The sequence below is a fragment of the Triticum urartu genome, unplaced genomic scaffold (assembly GCF_003073215.2).
Source record: "Triticum urartu cultivar G1812 unplaced genomic scaffold, Tu2.1 TuUngrouped_contig_3572, whole genome shotgun sequence".
NCBI classification, from domain to species: Eukaryota; Viridiplantae; Streptophyta; class Magnoliopsida; order Poales; family Poaceae; genus Triticum; species Triticum urartu.
Window position 1 is genome coordinate 2,862 of NW_024114115.1, and position 26,856 is coordinate 29,717.

The 26,856-nt window shown below is 45.2% G+C and overlaps 1 protein-coding gene and 1 pseudogene across 1 annotated transcript; one reads left to right on the plus strand and one right to left on the minus strand.

The window, feature by feature from the left end:
• The first annotated feature begins 13,821 nt into the window (after nucleotides 1-13,821).
• LOC125527320 lies at nucleotides 13,822-16,453 on the plus strand (annotated as a pseudogene).
• A 198-nt stretch (nucleotides 16,454-16,651) lies between these two features.
• LOC125527319 lies at nucleotides 16,652-25,860 on the minus strand. Its single transcript, XM_048691852.1, has 11 exons — nucleotides 25,810-25,860; nucleotides 25,608-25,722; nucleotides 20,543-24,814; nucleotides 20,225-20,417; nucleotides 19,981-20,128; nucleotides 19,409-19,493; nucleotides 18,861-18,948; nucleotides 18,475-18,745; nucleotides 18,357-18,399; nucleotides 18,169-18,272; nucleotides 16,652-17,626 (listed from the first exon to the last, which is right to left on the minus strand). The coding sequence occupies exons 1-11, from the start codon at nucleotides 25,858-25,860 to the stop codon at nucleotides 17,156-17,158; spliced, it is 5,841 nt and encodes a 1,946-aa protein (XP_048547809.1). The 3' UTR covers nucleotides 16,652-17,155.
• Between the last annotated feature and the right edge of the window lie 996 nt (nucleotides 25,861-26,856).

The window sequence follows — 26,856 nt, forward strand, 5'->3', positions numbered from 1 at the left end:
TTGTTCGGTGTGTCTGGCCAGGCGTCGCCTCGGTGCACCTCAGGGTTTGGGCCTTTTTGATGGTGGCGTGGGATGGTGAGCCCCCATGCCGCCATTTTTTTTTCATTTTTGTTATTTTTAGTTTAGGTTTTATTTACGTTTTGTTTAGGTTATTACTTTTACTTTATATTTTATTTAGGTTTTTAAAATTATGTTTAATTTAGGTTATTGTTTAGGACACGTTTTAAATTATGTCTTTTTTTAGCTTATACTTAGGTTATTTATTTATTTATAGGTTATATTTACCAGTAAAACCACTACTATTTATGACAGACATGCTTTTATATATTTACTGATCCAAGTACTATGCATACTTAAATAGTTCAAGGTTGAGAAGAACATCATCACTGATCCTGGTACATAATACTTGAAGGTTAAATAATAACTACTAATTGTCACTGATCTTGCTAATTGCGTAAACTAACAACATCGTCACTGCTATGACTCCCACAAAAAGAAATGTTGCCATCAATCTTGTTAGAGTTGTGTCGAATATAGTGTACAAGATAGATTACAGTTGGACTTGCAGTTGTATTGTGTTTAGATAGGATATGGAGTCGTGTCCAAGTAGGACACTCGTATCCTAGGCCTCTCTTATATAGCGGGGGTAAACACACGATGTAGCCTATGTCAACATAATAGCACGGGAACGCAGGGGAAGCCGGCGGCGTGTGCCGGCGTCAAGGGCGACCTGGTGCGGTATTGTCGCGGTATCTTGGGGAGGAGCGCCCATAGTCAGGCACCGGGGTGTAGCCATATTGGTGAACCTCGTTAACAAATCTCGGTGTCGTGTTCGTGTGATTGCTTGATCCTCGGATGATCGACGGTATGCCTCAGCTTTATTCTAACAAGTGGTAACCTTTAGTCCCAAACAAGTTGGGGTAGGCTAGAGGTGAAATCCATAAGATCTCGCAACCAACTCATGGCTCTGGCACATGGATAGCAAGCTTCCACGCACCCCTGTCCATAGCTAGCTCTTTGGTGATACTCCAATCCTTCAGGTCTCTCTTAACGGACTCCTCCCATGTCAAATTCGGTCTACCCCGCCCTCTCTTGATATTCTCCGCACGCTTTAGCCGTCCACTATGCACCGGAGCTTCTGGAGGCCTGCGCTGAATATGCCCAAATCATCTCAGACGATGTTGGACAAGCTTCTCTTCAATTGGTACTACCCCAACTCTATCTCGTATATCATCATTCCGGACTCGATCCTTTCTCGTGTGGCCACACATCCATCTCAACATACGCATGTCCGCCACACCTAACTGTTGAACATGTCGCCTTTTAGTCGGCCAACACTCAGTGCCATACAACATTGCGGGTCGGACCGCCGTCCTGTAGAACTTGCCTTTTAGCTTTTGTGGCACTCTCTTGTCACAGAGAATGCCAGAAGCTTGGCGCCACTTCATCCACCCGGCTTTGATTTGTAACAGGTGGTATCATAAGCTAGGTTATTTGAAGGCTGTGAATTGTTGATCTAGAGGAGAACACGTGGAAGCTGTCGATGGGATCTAGCGAGATGCAATGAGTATAATTGAAGACATGGCAGCAGATGTTGTCGCGTCGGTGGATCAACGTTTCTCTTGAAGATTTGACGACGGCATCGTGTTTGGAAGAAGCACAAGGCGATGCGTGCGTACGTATGGCAGTCTCGGCGATCTATTCAGGGCGATGGCGGCGTAGCAGCAGGCTCGGGCGACGCGTTGCAGCATCTGGCGTGGCAAGGAAACCCAAGCACCGCTGTGGTGGACCATCATGGCCTTGCGCGGAGCGGCCCTTGGCGAACAGTGGCCTGACAACGTGCGCTACAAGCGCGTGGTGCAGTATGATCGATCAAAGAAATTCAATCGAAAGTAGTGGACAGAGATTTGTTTTGAAAACAAAAGAAACCGAGTCTCCATAGACACGGACAGGCAGGCAAATCAGTCGGCGCAAGGGAAAAGATCCGTCAAGCGATACATATCCACCAAATACTTGCATAGGCGTTGGCAAGGCAAAAGCAATTAGCCAGCATTGGAATTGGTGCCAAGGGAACTACTACCACGTGTGAAAGCCAAGAGTAATTCTTGATTGGAATTTGCTACCCATACATCTAGGTGTACTTGGGCATTACGTGAGAAGAATAGTTATTTTCTTTCACATGTTTAGTCATGCAAAGAACCACGGTACCAACGGGTACTAGGTTTGAGGTGAAGAAGTTCGTCCGAATTGAAAACCTTGGATTATGTCAGACAAGGGTGGAAATTTTGTTGGCACAACAGAGATGCTTGAAAGCGTTGCGGGAAGTCATGTCAGCTGAGATGGAATTATCATGTGATGGATGGAAATTTGCGTAAGACGATTTGGGAGCCTTGGGCGTGTCATACAGTCGGACGAGATCGGCTGGGTCGGACTAGGCAGTCTGACGGATCGACGCAAGTCGGTTGGTACAGAAGACGGTGGTGGGATCGGCGACAACGACATAGAAGTGTGATGCTAATGGTGACCGACTTCTGGGCATGGAAACATGTGGCGCGGGCCTGAGGGCATGTGTGACTTCGACAAGACTATGGTGCGGGGTTGATTCAAGACGGTGCGCACATGAGAGCTTGAAGTCGACGGGCCGCGAGGGTGGACTAATCATCTACCATGGAGTCAAGTTGAAGGTGGAGCTGGATTGAGGGGATACGGTGTAAGGATCCAGGGAAACGAAACCTATTTCAGCGGGAAAAAGCGAGTGCCATGCAGTTCGGACTAGAGCCCAGTGGTCTGATGAAAGCGTGAAACTCGTCATCGGTCAGTGATGATCGATGGTACTCTGCAGTGGAGGTTGAGTGGTGTGGGTTCGCGACCCTTGAGACTCGACCAGGACAGCGAAGGCTCGACGCGGTAATAGCGGCGAGGCGTGTAGTATGCACAGGGCATGGAGACGGGCCAGGGCTCTGGTGGTCATACATGTGGTGAGACAACTGCGAATTTGACTCAGAATGACTACAAGCAATGGTGAAATTCATTCAAGTTTCAGACAGGCGGTCAAGAAAGAAGCGGTGATGTTGAGTTCGGATAACTCTTATTGTGACACCCAATATGTGAGTTGTTCATTTTTCACGCAGGTCGGTGATTGATACGTCTCCGTCGTATCTATAATATTTGATTGTTCCATGCCAATATTATTCAACTTTCGTATACTTTTGGCAACTTTTTATACTATTTTTGGGACTAACATATTGATCCAGTGCCCAGTGTCAGTTCCTGTTTGTTGCATATTTTTTGTTTCGCAGAATATCCATATCAAACGGAGTCCAAACAGAACAAAAACTGACGAAGATTTTTTTGGGAATATATATGATTTTTGGGAAGAAGAATCCACGTGAGGCGATGCTCGAGGGGCCCACGAGGTAGGGGGCGCGCCCCAGGGTGTCAGGCGTGCTCCTGACCCTCGTGGCCACCCCATAAGGCGGTTGGATCCCTTCTTTCGCCACAAGAAAGCTAATTTCCGGATAGAGATCGTGTCAAAATTTCAGCCCAATCGGAGTTACGGATCTCCGGAAATATAAGAAACGGTGAAAGGGAAGAATCTGAGAACGCAGAAACAGAGAGAGACAGAGAGAGAGATCCAATCTCGGAGGGGCTCTCGCCCCTCCCGTGCCATGGAGGCCATGGTGTAGGATCGGAAGTATGTCTAGAGGTGGGGGTGATTAGACTACTTGACCAAATAAAAACTTAACCTTTTCCAATTTTAGTTCTTGGCAGATTTTAGCTATTCTAGGACAAGTCAAACAATCATCACACAATTCAAGCAAGCATGCAAAGAGTATATTGGCAGCAGAAAGTAAAGCATGCAACTTGCAAGAATGTAAAGGGAAGGGTTTGGAGAATTCAAATGCAATTGGAGACACGGATGTTTTTCCCGTGGTTCGGATAGGTGGTGCTATCCTACATCCACGTTGATGGAGACTTCAACCCACGAAGGGTAACGGTCGCGCGAGTCCACGGAGGGCTCAACCCACGAAGGGTCCACGAAGAAGCAACCTTGTCTATCCCACCATGGCCATCGCCCATGAAGGACTTGCCTCACTAGCGGTAGATCTTCACGAAGTAGGCGATCTCCTTGCCCTTACAAACTCCTTGGTTCAACTCCACAATCTTGTCGGAGGCTCCCAATTGACACCTAGCCAATCTAGGAGACACCACTCTCCAAGAAGTAACAAATGGTGTGTAGATGATGAACTCCTTGCTCTTGTGCTTCAAATGATAGTCTCCCCAACACTCAACTCTCTCTCATAGGATTTGGATCTGGTGGAAGAAGGTTTGAGTGGAAAGCAACTTGGGGAAGGCTAGAGATCAAGATTCATATGGTAGGAATGGAATATCTTGGTCTCAACACATGAGTAGGTGGTTCTCTCTCAGAACATATGAGTTGGAAGTGTAGATGTGTTCTGATGGCTCTCTCCTCGAATGAAGAGAAGGTGGAGGGGTATTTATAGCCTCCACACGAAATCCAACCGTTACACACAATTTACCAATCTCGGTGGGACCGAATCAGAAAACTCGGTCGGACCGAAATAGTAAACCTAGTGACCGTTAGTGATTTTCGGTGGGACCGACATGCAACTCGGTGGAACCGATATGGTTAGGGTTTGGGCATAACGTAATCTCGGTGAGACCGATTACACAAACTCGGTGAGACCGATTTTGGTAATAAGCTAACCAGAGAGTTGGTCAGGCAAACTCGGTGGGACCGATTTGCTCTTTCAGTGAGACCGAAAAGTTACAAAAGGGAAACAGAGAGTTTACATTGCAATCTTGGTGGGACCGATCCGCTCTTTCGGTGAGACCGAAAAGTTACGAAAGGGAAACAGAGAGTTTGCAATCCCATCTCGGTGAGACCGAGATCCCTATCGGTAGAACCGAATTGCTAGGGTTTGGCAGTGGCTTATGAAAAGTGAAACTCGGTGGCGCCGGATAGAAAGAATCGGTAGGACCGAGTTTGGCTTAGGGTTTAGGTCAAATGTGGATATGGGAAAGTAGCTGAGGATTTTGGAGCATATCATTAAGCACATGAAGCAAGATGCTCATTAAGCAACACCTCATCCCTCCTTGATAGTATTGGCTTTTCCTATGGACTCAATGTGATCTTGGATCACTAAAATATAAAATGAAGAGTCTTGAGCTTTTGAGCTTGAGCCAATCCTTTGTCCTTAGCATTTTGAGGGTTCCACTTTCACCATCCATGCCATGCCAATCATTGAGCTTTCCTGAAATAATCACCTTGGAATAGCATTAGCTCAATGAGCTATATGTTGTTATGAATTACCAAAACCACCTAGGGATAGTTGCACTTTCACATGGACCAGAGGAAAACCCTTCTCCCATCTAGGGAGGAGGTCAAGGAAGAAGAAGAAGGAGGGGGGCTCTCTCCCCCTCGCTTCCGGTGGCACCGGAGTGCCACCGAGGGCCATCATCATCACCGCGATCTACACCAACACCTCCGCCATCTTCACCAACATCTCCATCACCTTCCCCCCTCTATCTACAGTGGTCCACTCTCCCGCAACCCGCTGTACCCTCTACTTGAACATGATGCTTTATGCTTCATATTATTATCCAATGATGTGTTGCCATCCTATGATGTCTGAGTAGATTTTCGTTGTCCTATCGGTGGTTGATGAATTGCTATGATTGATTTAATTTGCTTGTGGTTATGTTGCTGTCCTTTGGTGTCCATCATATGATTGCGCGTGTGGATCACACCATAGGGTTAGTTGTATGTTGATAGGACTATGTATTGGAGGGCAAGAGTGACAGAAGCTTCAACCTGGCATAGAAATTGATGGATACGGGATTGAAGGGGGGCCAATATATCTTAATGCTATGGTTGGGTTTTACCTTAATGAACGTTAGTAGTTGCGGATGCTTTCTAGTAGTTCCAATCATAAGTTCATAGAATTCCAAGTCAGGGATGACATGCTAGCAGTGGCCTTTCCCAAATAATACTTGCTATCGGTCTAGTAAAGTAGTCAATTGCTTGGGGGCAATTTCGCAACTCCTACCACAACTTTTCCACACTCGCTATATTTACTTTATTATTTCTTTATCTAAACAGCCCCTACTTTTTATTTACGTACTCTTTATTATCTTGCAAACCTATCCAAAAACACTTACAAAGTACTTCTAGTTTCATACTTGTTCTAGGTAAAGCGAACGTCAAGCGTGCGTAGAGTTGTATCGGTGGTAGATAGAACTTGAGGGAATATTTGTTCTACCTTTAGCTCCTTGTTGGGTTCGACACTCTTACTTATCGAAAACTATTGCGATCCCCTATACTTGTGGGTTATCAAGACCTTTTTCTGGCACCGTTGCCGGGGAGCAATAGCGTGGGGTGAATATTCTCGTGTGTGCTTGTTTGCTTTATCACTAAGTAATTTTCATTTGTTGTTCTTAGTTGTTTCCTATCTTCAGTTATGGGTAGGAAACGCAAAATACCAAAAAAATTAGTTGTGCCTATTGAACCAATGGTTGAAGAACCAATCAAAATCTATCACACTGCTGAAGCTTATTACTTGGATCATCTTCGATCCCTATGTGCTCGTGCTGAAACCCCAACTAGCTTAGTTGAGGGAAAAATTTTAGATGATCATGCTTGTTTTGTGCGACACAGAATATCTGAAAAAGGGAAAACTTTACTGGATCAAATTCATCGTTTGTAATGCTATGCTTGGAATTTATGTGAAATATATTATTATACTTGTTGTTCTGAAGACCCTAAGAAACACCTTCCCTACCAATGTTTGTTTAGTGATAATGGAATTGTATCCTCTTATGCTAAGGGTGTTTATAGTTACTATGATGTTCAATAAATTGAAGAATTTGTTGCTTTTAAGGGTGCTTATGAAATTGTTTCTTTGATTGAAAAGTATGATGCTACTCTTTACAAATCTGAAAATTTTGCCATACTTAAATATTGTTGTGATAATTATGCTTCTAATGCCTATGTTGAACCATATATTGAGTACTACTCCGCTGTCCAAGAAGAGACTAATATTTTGCAGGAGTCTATGGAAGAAGAAATAGATGAAACTGTGAGCTCATTGGATGAAAAAGATGATGAGGAGAGCGAAGAACAAAAGGAGGAAGAGCGGAGTAGCTACCCGTGACCACCTTCTAATGAGAGTAACTCTTCAACTCATACGTTGTTTAATTCCCCTTCGTGCTTACCGAAGGATGATTGCTATGATGACTGTTATGATCCCATTGATTCTCTTGAAATATTCCTTTTTGATGATGCTTGCTATGCTTGTGGCTAAGATGCCAATATGAATGATGCTTATGGAGATGAACTTGCTATAGTTCCTTATGTTAAACATGAAATTATTGCTATTGCACCCACGCATGATAGTCCTATTATCTTTTCGAATTCTCCCGACTACACTATATCGGAGAAGTTTGCACTTATTAAGGATTATATTGATGGGTTGCCTCTTACCGTTGCACATGATGATTTTGATAGATATAATATGCATGTGCTTGCTGCTCCTACTTGCAATTATTATGAGAGAGGAACTATATCTCCACCTCTCTATGTTTTCAATATGATAGAATTGCAAGAAACTGTTTATACTATGCATTGGCCTTTACTAGGTGTGCATGAATTGTTCTTTTATGACATGCCGATGCATAGGAAGAGAGTTAGACTTCGTCATTACATGATATATGTTACCTTGTGCTCACCACTAAATTACAAATCATTGTTAATTAGAATTGGCTTTGATATACCTTGGGATCCGGGTGGATTCATTACTTGAGCACTATATGCCTAGCTTAATGGCTTTAAAGAAAGCGCTGCCAGGGAGACAACCCGAAAGTTTTAGAGAGTCATTTATTTCTGTTGAGTGCTTTTATATAGTTTAAAAACAACAAAAATAAAGAGGGGAACCCAAAACCTTTTCAAAAAGGAAAGCGAAAGTGAGAAAGACAAGCATTGTTGAAGTGGGAGCTAGCCTTGAACTTTGTTCATGCTCACGGAAACTTTGTAAATCTTGATTGAAACTTTTCAATAAAAATAATTATCCCCTTGTACAATTCCATTGTGTTATAAAAATAATGTGCCAAGGTTTGCCTTTAGGATGTTTACATTTGCTTGATGGTTTGTACGGTGCAGGACAGAAACTTTGGCTATAGTGCGCGATTTTACATTTTTAGCTGGAACATAAAATGGTTCTGATTCTTTTTGAAATGTCTTCCTATACAAATTGTTTATTTTTTCTAATTTTGGTAGAATTTTTCAAGTATCAGAAGTATGGTGAATGTTCATCTTATTATAGACTGTTCTATTTTAGACAGATTCTGTTTTTGTTGCATAGTTTGCTTGTTTGATGAACCTATCAATTTATATCAGTGGATTAAGCCATAAAAAAGTTATATTACAGTAGACACAATGCAAAAACAAAATATGAATTGGTTTGCAACAGTACTTAGAATAGTGATTTGCTTTATTATACTAACGGATCTTACCGAGTTTTCTGTTGGAGTTTTGTGTGGATGAAGTGGTCAATGATTGAGAAGGTCTCGATGTGAGAAGAAGGAAGAGAGGCAAGAGCTCAAGATTGGGGATGCCCGAGACATCCCAAGTAAATATTCAAGGAGACTCAAGCGTCTAAGCTTGGGGATGCTGGGGAGGCATCCCCTCTTTCTTCAACAAATATCGGTATGTTTTCGGATTCGTTTCGTTCATGCGATATGTGCAAGTCTTGGAGCGTATTTTGCATTTAGGTTTCTATTTTTCTTTTTATGCACCATGCTGGTATGAGATAGTCCTTGGTTGATTTATAGAATACTCATTGCACTTCACTTATATCTTTTGAGTATGGCTTTATAGAATGCTTCATGTGCTTCACTTATATCATTTGAAGTTTGGATTGCCTATTTCTCTTCACTTAGACAACCGCCATTTGTAGAATGCTCTTTTGCTTCACTTATATTTGTTAGAGCACGGGCATATCTTTTGTAGAAAGAATTAAACTCTCTTGCTTCACTTATATCTATTTGGAGAGATGACAGGAACTGGTCATTCACATGGTTAGTCATAAAATCCTACATAAAACTTGTAGATCACTGAATATGATATGTTTGATTCCTTACAATAGTTTTGCGATATAAAGATGGTGATATTAGAGTCATGCTAATGGGTAGTTGTGGATTGTAGAAATACTTGTGTTGAAGTTTGTGATTCCCGTAGCATGCACGTATGGTGAACCGTTATGTAACGAAGTCGGAGCATGAGGTATTTATTGATTGTCTTCCTTATGAGTGGCGGTCAGGAACGAGCGATGGTCTTTTCCTACCAATCTATCTCCCTAGGAGCATGTGCGTAGTACTTTGTTTCGATGACTAATAGATTTTTGCAATAAGTATGTGAGTTCTTTATGACTAATGTTGAGTCCATGGATTATACGCACTCTCACCCTTCCACCATTGCTAGCCTCTCTAGTACCGCGCAACTTTCGCGGTACCATAAACCCACCATATACCTTCCTCAAAACAGCCACCATACCTACCTATCATGGCATTTCCATAGCCATTCCGAGATATATTGCCATGCAACTTCCATCATCATCATATACATGACTTGAGCATTCATTGTCATATTGCTTTGCATGATCGTAAGATAGCTAGCATGATGTTTTCATGGCTTGTCGTTTTTTGATGTCATTGCTACGCTAGATCATTGCACATCCCGGTACACTGCCGGAGGCATTCATATAGAGTCATATCTTTGTTCTAGAATCGAGTTGTAATATTGAGTTGTAAGTAAATAAAAGTGTGATGATCATCATTATTAGAGCATTGCCCCAGTGAGGAAAGGATGATGGAGACTATGATTCCCCCACAAGTCGGGATGAGACTCCGGACGAAAAAAGAGAAAGGCCAAAAAAAGAGAAGGCCCAAAAAAAGAAAAAAAAAACAAAAAATGAGAGAAAAAGAGAGAAGGGGCAGTGCTACTATCCTTTTTACCACACTTGTGCTTCAAAGTAGCACCATGTTCTTCATATAGAGAGTCTCTTGAGTTATCACTTTCATATACTAGTGGGAATTTTCATTATAGAACTTGGCTTGTATATTCCGATGATGGGCTTCCTCAAATGCCGAGGTCTTCATGAGCAAGCAAGTTGGATGCACACCCACTTAGTTTCAGTTGAGCTTTCATACACTTATAGCTCTAGTGCATCCGTTGCATGGCAATCCCTACTCACTCACATTGATATCTATTGATGGGCATCTCCATAGCCCGTTGATACGCCTAGTTGATGTGAGACTATCTTCTCCTTTTTGTCTTCTCCACCATCATATTCTATTCCACCTATAGTGCTATGTCCATGGCTCACGCTCATGTATTGCGTGAAAGTTGAAAAGGTTTGAGAACGTCAAAAGTATGAAACAATTGCTTGGCTTGTCATCGGGGTTGTGCATGATGTGAATATTTTGTGTGGTGAAGATGGAGCATAGCCAGACTATATGATTTTGTAGGGATAACTTTCTTTGGCCATGTTATTTTGAAAAGACATGATTGCTTTATTAGTAGGCTTGAAGTATTATTGTTTTTATGTCAAATGATAGACTATTGCTTTGAATCACTCGTATCTTAATATTCATGCCATGATTAGATATGATCAAGATTATGCTAGGTAGCATTCCACATCAAAAAATCTTTTTTATCATTTACCTACTCGAGGACGAGCAGGAATTAAGCTTGGGGATGCTGATACGTCTCCGTCGTATCTATAATTTTTGATTGTTCCATGCCAATATTATTCAACTTTCATATACTTTTTGGCAACTTTTTATACTATTTTTGGGACTAACATATTGATCCAGTGCCCAGTGCCAGTTCCTGTTTGTTGCATGTTTTTTGTTTCGCAGAATATCCATATCAAACGGAGTCCAAACGGAATAAAAACTGACGGAGATTTTTTTTGGAATATATATGATTTTTGGGAAGAAGAATCCTCGTGAGACGATGCTCGAGGGGCCCACGAGGTAGGGGGGCATGCCCCAGGGTGTCAGGCGCGCCCCTGACCCTCGTGGCCACCCCGTAAGGCGGTTGGTGCCCTTCTTTCGCCGCAAGAAAGCTAATATCCGGATAGAGATCGTGTTAAATTTCAGCCCAATCAGAGTTAAGGATCTCCGGGAATATAAGAACAGTGAAAGGGAAGAATCTGAGAACGCAGAAACAGAGAGAGAAAGAGAGACAGATCCAATCTCGGAGGGGCTCTCGCCCCTCCCGTGCCATGGAGGCCATGGACCAGAGGGGAAACCCTTCTCCCATCTAGGGAGGAGGTCAAGGAAGAAGAAGAAGGAGGGGGGCTCTCTCCCCCTCGCTTCCGGTGGCACCGGAGTGCCACCGGGGCCATCATCATCACCGCGATCTACACCAACACCTCCGCCATCTTCACCAACATCTCCATCACCTTCTATCTACAGGTCCACTCTCCCGCAACCCGCTGTACCCTCTACTTGAACATGGTGCTTTATGCTTCATATTATTATCCAATGATGTGTTGCCATCCTATGATGTCTGAGTAGATTTTCGTTGTCCTATCGGTGGTTGATGAATTGCTATGATTGATTTAATTTGCTTGTGGTTATGTTGCTGTCCTTTGGTGCCCATCATATGATGCGCGCGTGGATCACACCCTAGGGTTAGTTGTATGTTGATAGGACTATGTATTGGAGGGCAAGAGTGACAGAAGCTTCAACCTAGCATAGAAATTGATGCATACGGGATTGAAGGGGGACCAATATATCTTAATGCTATGGTTGGGTTTTACCTTAATGAACGTTAGTAGTTGCGGATGCTTGCTAATGGTTCCAATCATAAGTGCATAGAATTCCAAGTCAGGGATGACATGCTAGCAGTGGCCTCTCCCACATAATACTTGCTATCGGTCTAGTAAAGTAGTCAATTGCTTAGGGGCAATTTCGCAACTCCTACCACCACTTTTCCACACTCGCTATATTTACTTTATTATTTCTTTATCTAAACAGCCCCTACTTTTTATTTACGTACTCTTTATTATCTTGCAAACCTATCCAAAAACACCTACAAAGTACTTCTAATTTCATACTTGTTCTAGGTAAAGCGAATGTCAAGCGTGCGTAGAGTTGTATCGGTGGTTGATAGAACTTGAGGGAATATTTGTTCTACCTTTAGCTCCTCGTTGGGTTCGACACTCTTACTTATCGAAAACTGTTGCGATCCCCTATACTTGTGGGTTATCAGTGATCAGTGTGTGATGGCGTTGGACTGATACTCTGGAAGTTGGGAGCGCAAATTAGAGTAACAAGAAACTTAATTTTGCTCGAGTGTTGACTGTGGTCAAGAAAAGAAGGGACTACAAGTTGTAGGTGGAGTCATATGGAGTCTTTGGAGTAGCAGCGGTTCTCATGGGATAAGCTCAAGTCCAGTGTACATGGAAGTTTGATGCATGGACAAATTCAAGATGGTGAAGAATATTCGCCAAGGTGGAGTTTGTTAGAGTTGTGTCGAATATAGTGTACAAGATAGGCTACGGTTGGACTTGAAGTTGTATTGTGTTTAGATAGGATATGGAGTCATGTTCAAGTAAGACACTTGTATCCTAGGCCTCTTTTATATAGCGGGGGTAAACACATGATGTAGCTTATGCCAACATAATTGCACGGGAGCACAGGGGAAGCCGGCGGCGTGTGCCGGTGTCGAGGACGACCTGATGTGGTATTGTCGCGGTATCTTGGGGAGGAGCGTCCATAGTCAGGCCTCGGGAATGTAGCTATATTGATGAACCTCGTTAACAAATCTTGATGTTGTTCTCGTGTAATTGCTTGACCCTCAGATGATCGATGGTATGCCTTGAATTTATTCTAACAAATCTGGCTAGGATACGAGCCCAATCATAACACAAGCTAGGATTGCGTATCGAAGCTTCTTGAATTTTCTAATTTGCTCTCACATCTCGTTGTTTTCGAGTTGCCTCTCATCTAGCTGATGTCGCAGTGGTCTATGGTAGTACTCCAGCAGCTTGCTTAAGTATTTCTTCACAAGATAGGCCCATATCCATGTGCGGAAACAGACTCATTTCTGCAACATATGTATACATAATGATGTGACCAACGTGAGATTTGTATGCATGCCAATTTGCTGACACGGAGAGAGATTTTCTGCCATATACTTTTCTACGGCCAGCGTGGATGAAGAACTCTCGTTCTAGATTCCATGTTGTGTAAGAAGCTTCCTTATCAAGAGGGCATTGACAGGCGCAAAGCAGCACGGGTGGCCTTGCCGGATTCAGGCTCACTCCGCCGTCGGTGGCGCACGATTTGCCGCCGGATCGAAACAGACACGCTGCTGTAGCGAGATAATTCGTCAAACATGACCGACTGCATGTGCCACGGTGGAGAGCTCATGGCCGAGCCAACATGGCCAGAGGCCCAATTTTTTGGTTCTATAACTATACCTAAAAAAAATTCCACCCTTTGGACGGCAAAGTGAAACCCTAGCCCATGCTTTTGGGCTGGGCCCATCGGCCCGGACTGCCCATACCTAGATGTTGTAAGCACTTGCTCCATCTTTCCATAATGTAAGACGCTTCAAAAAAGGATGTTGTAAGCACCTAGTGGTATTGTTAGTCTCAAAACGAAAAACAAAACCTAGTGGGATTGTTGATTCTAAAAGAAAAATCTAGTGGTATTATTGTGGAAAGTTTAACCACGAGTGGCACTTTTGCAAAGAAGTGGATTGTGCAGTAGGAGTAGGAGCTTCCTTGCTCTGTTCCCAAGCCAAGATCAGAATTCAGAAGTTGAGAGCCCCCCAAAAAACAAAGGGACCCACGCGCAAAATGCTCGCGCTCCTGCTCTCCCCGCCGGCGGCGCCTCCGCCGTGCCTCGCGACGCTACGGCGGCGGCCTCCCGCGCCCCGCGCCTCCTCCCCCCCGGCCGCGCGGCGCCCGCCCTCCGCGCCGCGGCCGTCCGGCCCCGCCTCGCCGCCGCGGCGCCCGGCCCCGCCGAGCCGGAGCCCGCGCCGCTGTCCGCCGAGGAGGAGGCCGAGCGCGCCAAGCTCGCCCAGGTGCCGCCCCGCTCCCTCCCCCGTCCCCCCGCTGATCTGCTGAGCCCTAGTTAGTAGTGACAGTTTGTGATACCATCGTGCTTAGTGGGGTTCCTGTTGCCCAACCAAAAGACCAACGCCGGCTCTGCCTCCTGGTCTAGTGCCTCTGGGAAATTCAGATTCTCGCAGCCTCTTGCCGTTTGCCCGATTGCTGCACGAATGACTGGGAAACCGTGAGGTACATGCTGACACTTCAGAGTTCGTGTTCATTAAGGATATGCAGACAGAGCATGGGCAATCCTTGTTCAATCCTGCAGGGCAGCAGGCCTGATACTGAGCAGTGGGGATGTAGTTCTTCTTCCAAGCAGGGCTGATACTGGGCCAAGGGGTTGTGGGTTTTTTTCTACCAATGGGAGCTTTCCCTTCACCGCCCCCATGGGGGTGGTCCACAGGGTTCATAACTACCCCTCTTACTACGGGGCGTTTACCTAGCCAACACTTAGATACCTGCATCAACTAGTATATGTTTTGGGATGGATTTTTCTTTTCTCTCCACACGCTTAATTTGTGCATCCACTTGCTCTCTGGTTAAAGACACTTTGCTGCACACCTTTTCTTTGTTCTATCAAAATCTTCGTGCTAATGAGGTGGCTACATGACTTCAACATGATATGTCAAACTTTCAATATTATTTTATCCACGATTCCTAAAGTTGCTACTGTCGTTTTGGTATTCTACTCTTAGTATGATATCTGGCTAAAAGTTAACGCTGTAAATCAAGTGTCCAGGTGCTGTTTCAGAATATGGTTTCCATGGTCCACTGATGACATTGCTTCTCTTCATGCTGTTTACTCGGCTCATATATCATCTTTTGCTCTGTGTTTTTTTTTTGGTTTGCAGGTTAGCAAAAGGCTAGAGAAAACAGCGCGGAATTTCAAGAATTTGGGTACCCTGGCATTCTGGTCTCAGTTGGTGTGCACGACCGTTTCGGCTGGGATCTTGTCGTTCTCCGCAGTTGCTACCGGGAATGCAACATCTCCCTTTACATTCTATGCGACCGGATTTGGCATCATTGCCGCCTTTATGTCAGTGTTCCGGTCATTTGGTTACATCCGTCTTTCCAAAACGCTCAGGAGGACAGCAACCGAGCCTACAAAGGTACTCCCGTTTCCCAAATAATTGTCCCACTGCGCTATCGTTTTCTTTGCTGAAAAGCCATTGCTTCTACGCACCCACTGCCTTTGCATATAGGAGTATGTTGCATGACGTCGGACCTTGCCTACCTGTCGACAATCAACTTGATCTCATAAACACACCCAACTCATTTGATGGCATATGGTACCATAATATCATGGTACAACAATGCATCACCGCTACTTGATCTCTTTTGAAGTAACATAATATTGCTTGGTTCTGCTTATATGTGCATTTTAGCCAAAACTAAGTCGAGTGGCTCCTTCTACAGGCCCCTCCGCGTGCGGCTGTGGTTAAAAACCTGAGGAACAGTATTGTACTCAGCGTTGTCGGGATGGGTGCTGCGGTCCTCGGGATGCAGGCGACTGTTGGTGCTTTGGTAGCAAAAGCTCTCACTACCTCCTCGGTGCCCTACTACCAGGGGATATCTGCTGGCCAGAGCCCAGTTCTTGCTCTGGATGTTTTTCTCGTTCAGGTATGCATTGTGTCTTCCCTTCATTTTGATTGTTTGCAGAACGAGAAGAGCTTCCAGGGGTGGTCCTTTTCCTCCCATCTTGCAAAGTGGTCTGTTTGAGTTTTGTAATGTGATCTTTGATCTACAGGGTTAGTAACAAAAATGTGCAATCTTCACAAATATAGTAATAAGAACACCTTTAAATTGTCGGAGTTAGGATCGCATTTTCTACTACACTCCTTCAAAACCTAAGAAAATATTACGCTCTCCGATCCATATGAATTGTCACTGAAACGGATGTATCTGGGGAGTAGAATATTTTTTTAACTTGGCACTTCATTTTGTGTATTAATTGCCATTGTCTCTCATCATGGACAGGCTTCAGCCAATACCATCCTCTCGCATTTTCTCGGGCTATCGAGCTCGCTGGAGCTACTGCGGTCCGTGACAATCTCTCCAGCGGATGCCGGCCCCGTCCCTCGACCGGCATGAGCTACATACAAACACGGCATGCGGCTCCTGTTTTTTTTCAACTTTTTTGGTTCCGCAACTGTATTCTGGCAGCAGCTTTTTTTTTTCATTCTTCCTTTTTGTGTGTAGATCTTCTCGTTTGGTGACAAGTATCAGTATGTCCAGCTAGCTTGATTTTGCTCATGTGCAACTATCTACATATACTTGATGAAGAAAAAGAAATCGGTGCTGTCGAACCTCTGCTTATTACTTCAAACATATGTAGAGAAGTACTCCTGTACACGCCTACGTTTTGCGCCATCTGCTGATAACATAACTATCTGATACACGAACGGCATACCACTATACCAGCGTGTGACAACCATGGATGCCAAACACCCATGGGGCTATGGTCCACAGGTACACGCACAGGAAAACAGGCTCACAAGGCAAGCTTGAAATAAAGTTGCATTGCTTCTTTCACAGATATGATATGTGTTTTTACATTCAACACACAGGTAATACAGCCAGTTGCTCCCACTCTATGTTTGAGACAATGTAACCTATGCATAAGTACAAGATGAATGGAAACGAGATGTTAAAAAAGGAAAGAAAAAAGGATGACAAGGCATGTTTTCCCTATCTATATATGGATATGTCGAAGAGAAAACCCAGTCAGCGCCGCAGCTTGGTGTGGCGCAGCAAAGCACTATATCAACAGCGGGTATCCGAAATAACCGAAAAACTTGTCAAACCCTTGTTCTTCTCGCCGGTCCGAGTCAGCTTGAGCACCAATCTGCATGTCCAAAACTTGAATCCCCTTAGCACTGTCCCATCAGCCATCAAACTCTTTACCCTCATGATCCGAAGCGGCTTTGCTTGTGCATCAAGATTATGAAGGCCCGCATGCTGAAATGTTGAACTTTCCCCTGGTCCAAGTTCAAGCAGCAGTTAGCCTGTCACACTCTTGCCGTTCTCATGATCCGAAGAGGTTTGATTAGTGCATCAAGATCATCAGCCTCCGTGCCAAGTTCCCCTGAGTCCAGTTCCATCAGCTGTATGCCGTCCGGCGCATCAACACTCTGTATGCTGTCCGGCGCATCAACACTCTGTATGCTGTCCAGCGCATCAACGCCTTCTTCACCATCAATGTCAAGTGTGATAAAGTCAGTGAAGTCCCCACCTGAGAAAATATCATGTTGCTGTTTCTGTCTGTCATCTTGGCCTGAAGAAACTTTGCTTGTCTCGCTGTCATGTCTAATGCTGGTGTCAAAATACCGTCCCCAGCTACTGTTTTGGGGGGTGTCTGGTCTGCTTCTCTTAGGTTTGATTGTCTTCTTGGTGGGGTGATGAAGTTTGCACGTAGATTGTTGTGGGCACTCTCCTGTTGCCTCAAAGACTGGGCATGTGTAGCTGTGCTTTTTACGACACTGCTTGTAACAGAGGATTAATTCAAGACCATGAAAAGATTAGCAATGGAAGCCCCAAAAAGATCATGGAAGCCCCAAAGTTCAAAAGCTGAACCTGGTTGCAATGCAAAACCATGCAAAACTACACTGCAAGCATATCTGGCACAAACAAGTTCCAATAACAAAAAAGAACAACCTACTAACAAAATCTTCATTTTGATAACCTATCAACAGTTAAACGCTAAACCACCCACTGGATAATCCTCGTTGCCACGACTAAGAACATGCATGTCCTCCTAGATCCCAGCAAAAACACAAGAAGTCTCATGCAGTAAATTATACCTACCAAGAACTTTAAATTAATAATACTAAATGATTGGCAGGAGGGTAGGGCATATTATAGTTTACATCACATTCTGTAAGGGACATTTTTCACAATGGTTCAGTCTGGGTTTTTTTTTGGCAAGTTAACTATCAGCTTTTGAGGACAATGCTGAATTCCACCCCCTAGCAATAGTAATACTTGAATAAGATTGAAAGATTTCAGTAGTATCATTAAGTACCTCATCACCATCTGCACAGTATCCCTTTAGAAAATCTTCACAGGCAGGAGCCTTAGAGTTCACTTTCACATGCCTATAGGGACAAGCTGTGTTGGTACAGAGACCTGCCAGAATACAAATCTTATGATCAAGAAAAATGTTGCAGAAACAAAATTCTAAAATGATGCACTGCGAATGAAATGAATCACCTTTCAGAAAATAAGAACAGTCTTGCATTCTTTCCGGGAGGACCTGCAGAACATACTCTTACAATGAAAGAAGTGTCAAATGCAAGATAGGCAATAGAATCAAGAAGAAATGTCTTACCTTGTGAGTGAGTTTACAGCTAGTATCAGAACACAGGCCTTTAAGAAATTTAGTGCAAATAGTCACTTTAGCAGGGTCATGAATATAGCGACACTCGCCCTTAGGCTTCTTGCACTCGCCAAACCGAGTGAAGAATTGACAGTACTGTCGTTTCTTTGCCAGGCGTGATCTAACAGTGTGCAAACTCCATCGAACTTTCTCATTTGCTAGCATGCGAGTTACTTTTTTGGGGTTTCTAACCAGTTGGTTACCTTTGCTAACACGCACATATCTGTTTCAGAATAAAGAGAATCAGAGAATAAATCAAAGTTGAAAGATCCTAGATGCAAACAAGTTCTATTTTAAGACAGCATCATGCAAGCAATAGCATATGGTCAAAAAGATACCCATTGCAAGTTGATGACCTCCTCAAATCTGAAGATGCTTGATTGTTGTTTCTTAACTGATTGCCGGCAACAGATAAAGAGTATTGATCTGCAAATTTTGACCAATATCAAGTAAAAACAAAAAATTATATACTGACCAGATGAATGATCAGTGTCGTTACATCCACTGGAAGCACTGCTATATGCAATTACTATTAACCAATAAGAGAAGGTCCTTAAATTATGGCATAAGAGAGCATGTCTCATGCACTGCACTTCAAAATGGAATCGCCACAAAGTGATGATTTAGCTAACTAAGACCAGCAGTAAAATGTCCAGCCAGTAGGTAATTCAACTTTAGACTTGTAATATAGTGGACCACAGAAGTATTATAGAATAAAAATGCAACTGGGAATCTGTCTTGCAATATGGTGTAGCATGGAAGTTATGTTATTACACTAAAAAAGAGCAATTGAGAAGCAGGAGCAGCCAAACTTATGTATCTCACGTATAAATTATTTTAGCAGTTGAGTCATTCTTCTGTAGTGGCAATAAGTTTAACACATTACCATTTCTTCCAGTATAATGGAGATATTGCCGTTTCCGTTTTTCTCCTCTCTTTTTCTCAACGTCAGCAACTGCCAATGTAGCCTCCTGCAATCCAGGTTGTAACTTTATAAAATGCACCATATATGCACTACACAATAATGTGGTCTTGATATGTAAATGGTTAAATGCATTTTCAAAAGTTGGTTGCATGGCTGCTCTTATGACTAGTTAAATAGCAGTCAAGTATAATCAGCACTAATATAGGCAAGAATCAGCATTCTCGTTAGACATTAGCCGACAAAGTAGTTAGAAACTTCTTGAGAGACAAAAAAATTCAACCAGTAACATAAATCAAGTCGTCTCCCAAATACTTCTTGTGGGCTTCCCATCAGAACATAATACAACAACAGCAACAGCAACAGCAACAACAACAACAACAACAACAACAACAAAGCCTTTAGTCCCAAACAAGTTGGGGTAGGCTAGAGGTGAAACCCATCAGAACATAATGATCTGATGAAAATAACTCCAACTGGCTCTTACGGAATACTGAATACGAAAAAATATGCACAAAGAATATCAATTAAGTTACCTCGTTAACCTTTTGAGAACGCTTCTCAAGAGATCGTGACCATTTCAAACTTGATCCACCAACACTTAACACGCCAGATTTCCGTATAGAGAATCCATTAGTTGAGACAGTATAAATCATATCTCTCTTCTTGGTTTGTAATAGTTTTCTGCTACATGATAAGGGGCAAAGACTTGCTATAAACAAATTGAATGAATGGCTCAATAGAGAAAGAAAGAAGTTCAGGCTAGTCTGCTAATGTTACCTGACTATTCGTAAGGAGCTCACATTCTGAGTGTGACTGTTTCTAAAATTCTTGCAGTATATTTTTCTTTTCCATGGAAGAATACGTGGGAAGGCCTTCGCATAACTAGTTCCCGCAGATCCTTTCCTCTGTGGTTGTTGCCCACTGAGTGTCCACACGTGCGAGGAAGTTCCCATATTATTTGTCCGAAGAGCTGCATTTAGAAAAGTTTGAGCAAATGGTAGTTTAATGAATTAGCATTGCTTTCTTATTCAAGTATAAGGTTGCAGTTGTGGTATGCCTCAGAAGGAAAACAAAGAATACAAGAAAACAGAATACCTTTATGTGGTCTCTCCTTTAAACCATTGATACTGTTGTTCGAGGATGCAATTTGTACATTACTCTCACCTGAATTTAAGCTCTCAGCAGGTGCAATCTCTTTTGTATTCTGACCATCAGAGGAAGATGAACTCAAAATAATCTGATTTTTCCGCTTCTTGAAATATAAATCAGAGGCTGTGGGTGGCTGCTGTGATAAAACCTTATCTGTAGAACTTTTAGTCGGGTCATCAGGGTGCTGCCTCTGTGCAGCAACCAATTGATTTGATTTCGGTCTAACATAAACCACTTTACTAGCATCTGAGGGTTCAGGTGTTTGTGCACTTTTAATGCTTGGGGTATCAACACCTGAGTTTAATTGCCTAGCCGAATCTTCTTTTTCAGTTTCAGGAACATGCTGCTTGGGCAAAGTTTTAGGCAACTGCTCTGGGAGGCTTGTGGTTGAATTGATGGATTTGGCATGAAGTGGTAAAGGAGGAGTCTTAGGTCTTTCAACTGTAAAGCTCAAACGTGCTGCAGAATCATTTGAATCAACTTTCCTGACAAAGTTCATGCTTCTCCTCATCACAGGCTTATTCAACTTATTCTGAGTATCCAGACTAGAAGAATGAGAAAGTTTTCCTGTTGCTGGATTTCTAATAAGGGCGTTACCCTTGCGTATATAAGAGTTTTGAGTTTTGTCATTCCGCCTTGGTGGTTGTTTAGGCGGTAATCCTGAAGGCTGTGAACTGGGCAAAGATGTAGAAGATGTCATGTCACCACGATGCCATGTCTTGTGCCTTGGATTTGAACTTGCACGAGGAGGCTCTCGGGATGAACTGGGCAAATTCGCCCGTTTAGGAGCTACCTTGGGAGGCATAGAGCTTGTACAATTCATCTGAGGAGACTTCCCCACAGGGTTTCCAACCGAGTCCAATCCTGCTCTCCTGCTATCCTCCTTTGGTGCTAAGACTGGCAAACTAATAGAAGGTAAAGTAGATTTGCATGGTTGATGATCCTTTTTAGCTTCTGACACAATGGATTCAATCCAAGAAGACAACAAATCTCGCTTTGTGCTTGAGTTAACCACAGAACCTTCAGTATTACTGTTATAGGTATTATTATCTGGCTCAACAGATACCTGAGGAGAAAGCGTTGTATCCATCACATCAGTAGATTCCACAGCTGGGATGGCAGGTTCAATTGGGTTACCCACAGGATTATCCACCATCTGATGATCATGTTGATCAACAACATTTATTGAACTAATAGAGTGCAAACCAGAGAGAACTACCTCCCCATGTTTCTCAACATCACCACTGATTCCTTTATTACTGTCATAGGTATTATCCGGCTCAACAGATACCTGAGGAGAAACTAGCTCTGCATCCATCACATCAATAGATTCTACAGCTGGGATAGCAGGTTCAGTTGGGTTGCCCACAGAAATATCCACCATTTGATTATCATGTTGATCTACAACATTTATTGAACTAATAGAGTGCAAACCCGAGAGAACTATCTCACCATGTTTCTCAACAACGCCACTGATCTCTTTGGGTGTCAATGAGTCTGACTGAGGCATATCACTACCAGATACAGATAGCCTAATGCTGTTAACCTGACTAGAGAAAGCATCCACACTTCCACACTGCTCCAAACCTTGTGCAGTATCATGATCCTGACTAACAGAAGTGTCATTATCCACGCTCTGATCCAAACCTATCCTATCTTTCCTAACAGTAGCATCGTTAGTCACAAACTGCTCAGACATAGCAATGCTGTTGACCGCTGGCGGTAAAGTCAGCCAATTTTGAGAACCTACACCAACTGAGTCATCATCAGCCACACCTTTTTGTTTTACAAGACTATCAAATTCTGACACTGTGGAAACATCTAATCCTTTCTGCCCTTCCAGCAGCTCATGGTTTTCCTTGAGCTGTCGCTCACTTTCGATGTTATTACTGAAATAGAAATTACTGCCAAGTGTCAAAGTTGTAGGAACAGACTGCTCGCTGTTACCAGAAGATGAAGATTCACGGGAATGTGCCAAGGGAAAATCAATCTCGGGAGACAGATGACCTCTATGAAGATTGATCAGTTCTGCTACCTGAGCTGTAGCACCCCTTTCTATACCATTATTCAAAACAATATCCCGGGTTAAATCCTCCATAAGATCATCATCTAATGGTGGCACATTCATGCTTTCAACATTTCTGGAACATGACAGATTAAAGAAATCTCTACCTTCAACTTCCATGGGAGCATCTGTTTCATTGAAAGCAGTTCCGTCATTGAGAAGATCTTCCTTGTGGCTATTGCCGAATCCACCAGCTAAATTAAATTCTGGAGTGCTCCCAGAATTACATGTGGTGGTAGCATGTCTTTCAGTTGACCCCATGAGGCTTTTGCCCACTTTCCTCCCAACAAACTTGCTCATGGTAGTTTCTGATGTATCAGGAGCTTCCAAGTGGTGTATTGTTTTCAAAGTGTTAGTTTGACATAATTCTATGGGGATTTGGCTCTCTTTGGTCCTGGTATCCTCATTCACATCGAGTTCCCTTGTATTAGAAATCTTCACATGGTGTGCCACAGAAACATTACCAATACTATTTTCACCTAAACCAGTCAGAATCATACCCTCACCTTTCTGAGCACCCTTTCTCTTGCATATAGTAACTTCTGGTGTACTACTTACACGGCGAACATCCTCTTCGCTTGTGTTAATCAAGATGTCATTGTCTTCCCTCCTAGCATCCTCACTTCCAGAAATTTCTGCCGTATCATGATTTACAGTAACTCCATTTGTGCAAACAGTGTTTTTTTTACTGACATTCTTAGGAGCTCTGCTCTCTTTCATGCTAGATTCTGTATGCCTATTAGAAATTCTCAGAGGATTACTTGTAACTGCAGCACTCGTTTCACCTGAAAGAGGCATGATTTCACCCTCCTCCTGATAATTATCATTCGTAGACACCAAAGTTGCACTCCTAACACCTGAATCCATGGAGCTCCTATCTCCTTTCCCAGGATGCTCACTTCGTCTTGTAGCAAGTGCTTCTGTAGATTTAATGGCTGAAGCAGCAATAGTATCACCTCGACCCATGGAGCTTCTATTGTCTTCCTTTCCAAGGTGCTTACTCCCACTACGATTTGTTGAATCAAGAATTTTCTTGGACTCGATGGCTGAAGTGGCTTTCCTTTTACGTGGATTTATCGAGTTGCTATTTTCACCCTTCTGGACATTCACACCATTACCAGCTCCAGCTGTACCACTAGTGCTTACCATATTATGTTCAGATACAGTATCCTTTTCCAGCGATGAGGTTATGATTTCACCCTCTTCTTTTTCAGAAGCATTTGCAATAGCATCAATATTATCCCTCTTCTCAGATACAATTTCGCTACTAATTTGTTTATCCTTGCCAACAATCCTCCTCACAATCTTCTTGATAACTATCTTCTTCACTTTCTTGACACCAGCCACAGGACGACCAGCTAAGCCCAGACTTTTACTAGGGGAATCTGACACATTCTCCTGAACATTATCATGCTTCCCAGGAAGCTTCTCAACAAACCCTTCTTTTTCCTTGGACTCCGGTGAAGGTTTCACAAGAACTGAGGACAACACCTTCCTAACATTCTTTCCAGCATCCTTCTGTATTACTTTAGTGCTGTCAACCTCATTACTACCAGCACTTTTTGCCTTGCAGTCCACAGAGATCACGCTGGCCAATCCCTTTGAAGCAGAGCCGGCAGTGCTCGACTTGGCTGGTGAAATATGCAAGGCCTTTGGCGGTGGCGGTGGCGGCGGCCGTGTAGCAGCAGCAGGGCCCTCCTCTATCCTCTGCCACACAGAAAGTCTCCTTGGGGCAGGCTCCTTCTGCGGAGTGCGCCTCGGATGCGCGACAATGGTGGCACGTGGCGAGCGCGGCGAGCCACGCTCGCCAGACAGCGTTGACGTCTGTGAAACCATCTGAATCTTCCTGCTGCCCTTGCTGTCGCTGTGTGTTGAGAAGCTCTCGTGGCTGTAGCCAGGATGCGCAGGGGCCCTATCTACAAAGCTGTCAACCGCGGCGTAGCTGGCATGGGGCTGCTGCCTCTGATGGCGTGAAGGCAGCGGGCCAGAGCTGGAGGTGCTCTCGATGTCGACCCGGTCATGTAAGGCGCACCGCTGCTTCTTGCGCGCCAGGGCGGCGAGAGACTGGCTGGTGGTGGGGGAACGTGTGTATCTGCGCCTGTCGTCCTCAGGCTTCTGGTGAGCCAGTGGGCGTATCTGCGCCTGTTCTTCCTCTGGCGTCCTTGGTGAACGGCAGGGAGGTTATCTGCGGCCTGTCTTCCTCTTGGTCCTGGTGCAAGGGCGATTCTGCGCCTGGTCAGTACCTCGTGGGCTCCTGTGTTGACGCACGGGGCGAATCTGCGGCCTTGCGCCTTCCTTTCAGGTCCTCCCACGGGCGGGCTTGCTGAATGCTGCACTGTTATGCGTGGTCGGAGGTGCCGACTCTGGTGCGCCTGGTCTAGCTCTGACGTTGTTAGATTGTGTGCTGGGCTTGCTGATGCTTGTCGTTGTCGCTCGCGTCTGTTGGCTGCTGTGTGCTAGGTTGGTGGTGCCCAGCTCGAAACCGCGTTGCCGGCCGGAAGGCTCTCGCTCAGTCAGGCCAGGGGTCCGCACGGGGTGGCAGCTGGCGAAGTGGGCCGTGGTAACGCGAATGTAGCGGCGAGCGCTGCGAGCCTGCGTACCCGGGTTAACCCACGGGGCCGTGGCGTGGCGCGGGAGGTGTGCAGTAGGCCTCGGAGGCGCGAGGCGGTCGCGACGGCGTGCCCGGCTACGTATAGTGCGGGACGGTTGCGCTGCCGGGCGAGCGGGGGCAGGCAGTGGGCGAGGCTCGATTACCTTTTAAGAGACGGAAGAACCAGAACTCAGCAACGCGGGTCGCGGCAGCTCGGCTGGTTGCCGGCGCACACGTGTCTGTGGTCCTCGGGTTAGTTGTGTCGGAGGCGTGCGTGTGTGTTCTACCGGAGGGGTCGCGCGAGGTCGTCCGGTGGTACGGCCCGGCGCGTGGAAGGTGCCTGTACGGTCAGGTACCTGCCTCGTGTCGCTGGAATAACCGCGACGGGCCCGCCGTCTCCGCTCCCGGCGCGGAAACACGCTCAGGCGCCGCCGCTATGGCCGTTTGGTGGTCAGTGGCGATCGGTCGCTGCTGTGGGCGTGAATGCGAACACGTACGTATACACTTTACTGCTCTTGCGTATGTCACTCAAGCTAGTGGCCCCTGCGCGTCTCAGACTCGCCGCCACTGCGCCCGTGGGTCGCCGTAGGTGCGCGGCCGCTGATCCATGGCGCGCAGCCGAGTCAGCGGCTCGGCGCGGTTGGGAGAGGAAGTTCTAGCGCGTGCTTTGCCGGACGCGATCTCTCGCCTGCGCGGTGCGAGGCAATAATCGGCCTTGGCTTGATGCTTGTGTCTCTGCTTGCGCTTTATGGCCTCAGCACGGCACAAGTGACGACACGGCGAGGTGAGCTCGCGTTGGCTGGGGGGCAGCTAGGTAGTTGGGATCGTCGGCTGCTGGGTGGGGCATCGGCATCTGTGGGATGGCCGTCGGCCGGGGGCCAGGGCGCCGGTGGCGCGGTGTGTGGAGTGCCGCGTGGACGTACTCGGGTCTTGCAGGCCGTCGCAGGGTGTTGAGTCGGCCTTAATACTAGGGTAAGGGTAGGCCGGTTCGCATCGGGCTAGGCAAGGCAAGGCACGCGGACCTGTTCGACGGTCGAGGATGTCCGGCGACGGCCGGGACCCTGACCCTTCTCTCCCCAGTGGCCCACATGCGTGAACTTGCCTTGCCTTCTCTTTTCTTTTTTTTTTTCAAGGGCCCGACTAGTTCTCCTCCGGGCGGTCCACTCCCCCATGCTCCGTCGGCAACGACGATGCGAAAGGTGGATGGCTGCAGTGAGGGAACAGGTCGGTTCGTCGGCGCGCCTCTAACCATGGGGGGAGGGGGGGCTGGTCTGGCAAAGGCGATTGGCCACAGGCTTGTAGAGCTCGGGTTGTCGCGCCCCTCGGGGGAGGGGGGGGAGGAGATGAGAGTGGCGGGAGGCCATCCGGAGGAGGGTGTGAGGCACCACGACGGGCAAGGTTGTTGAGGAGTGTTGGGGTGGTCAAGACTCAGGGACGACGGGCGGTAGCAAGATTTCGAGATGGCAAAAAAGGTGACGAAGGTCAGTTAGGACGGTAAAAATAGGAGTGATTGAATATCATGTCGTCGTCGAACTGGTCTTGTTATGATTTCAAGGGGTCGGACAAAGAACCCGCCGTGGACAGGCTAACTAGTAAGGAATGTTT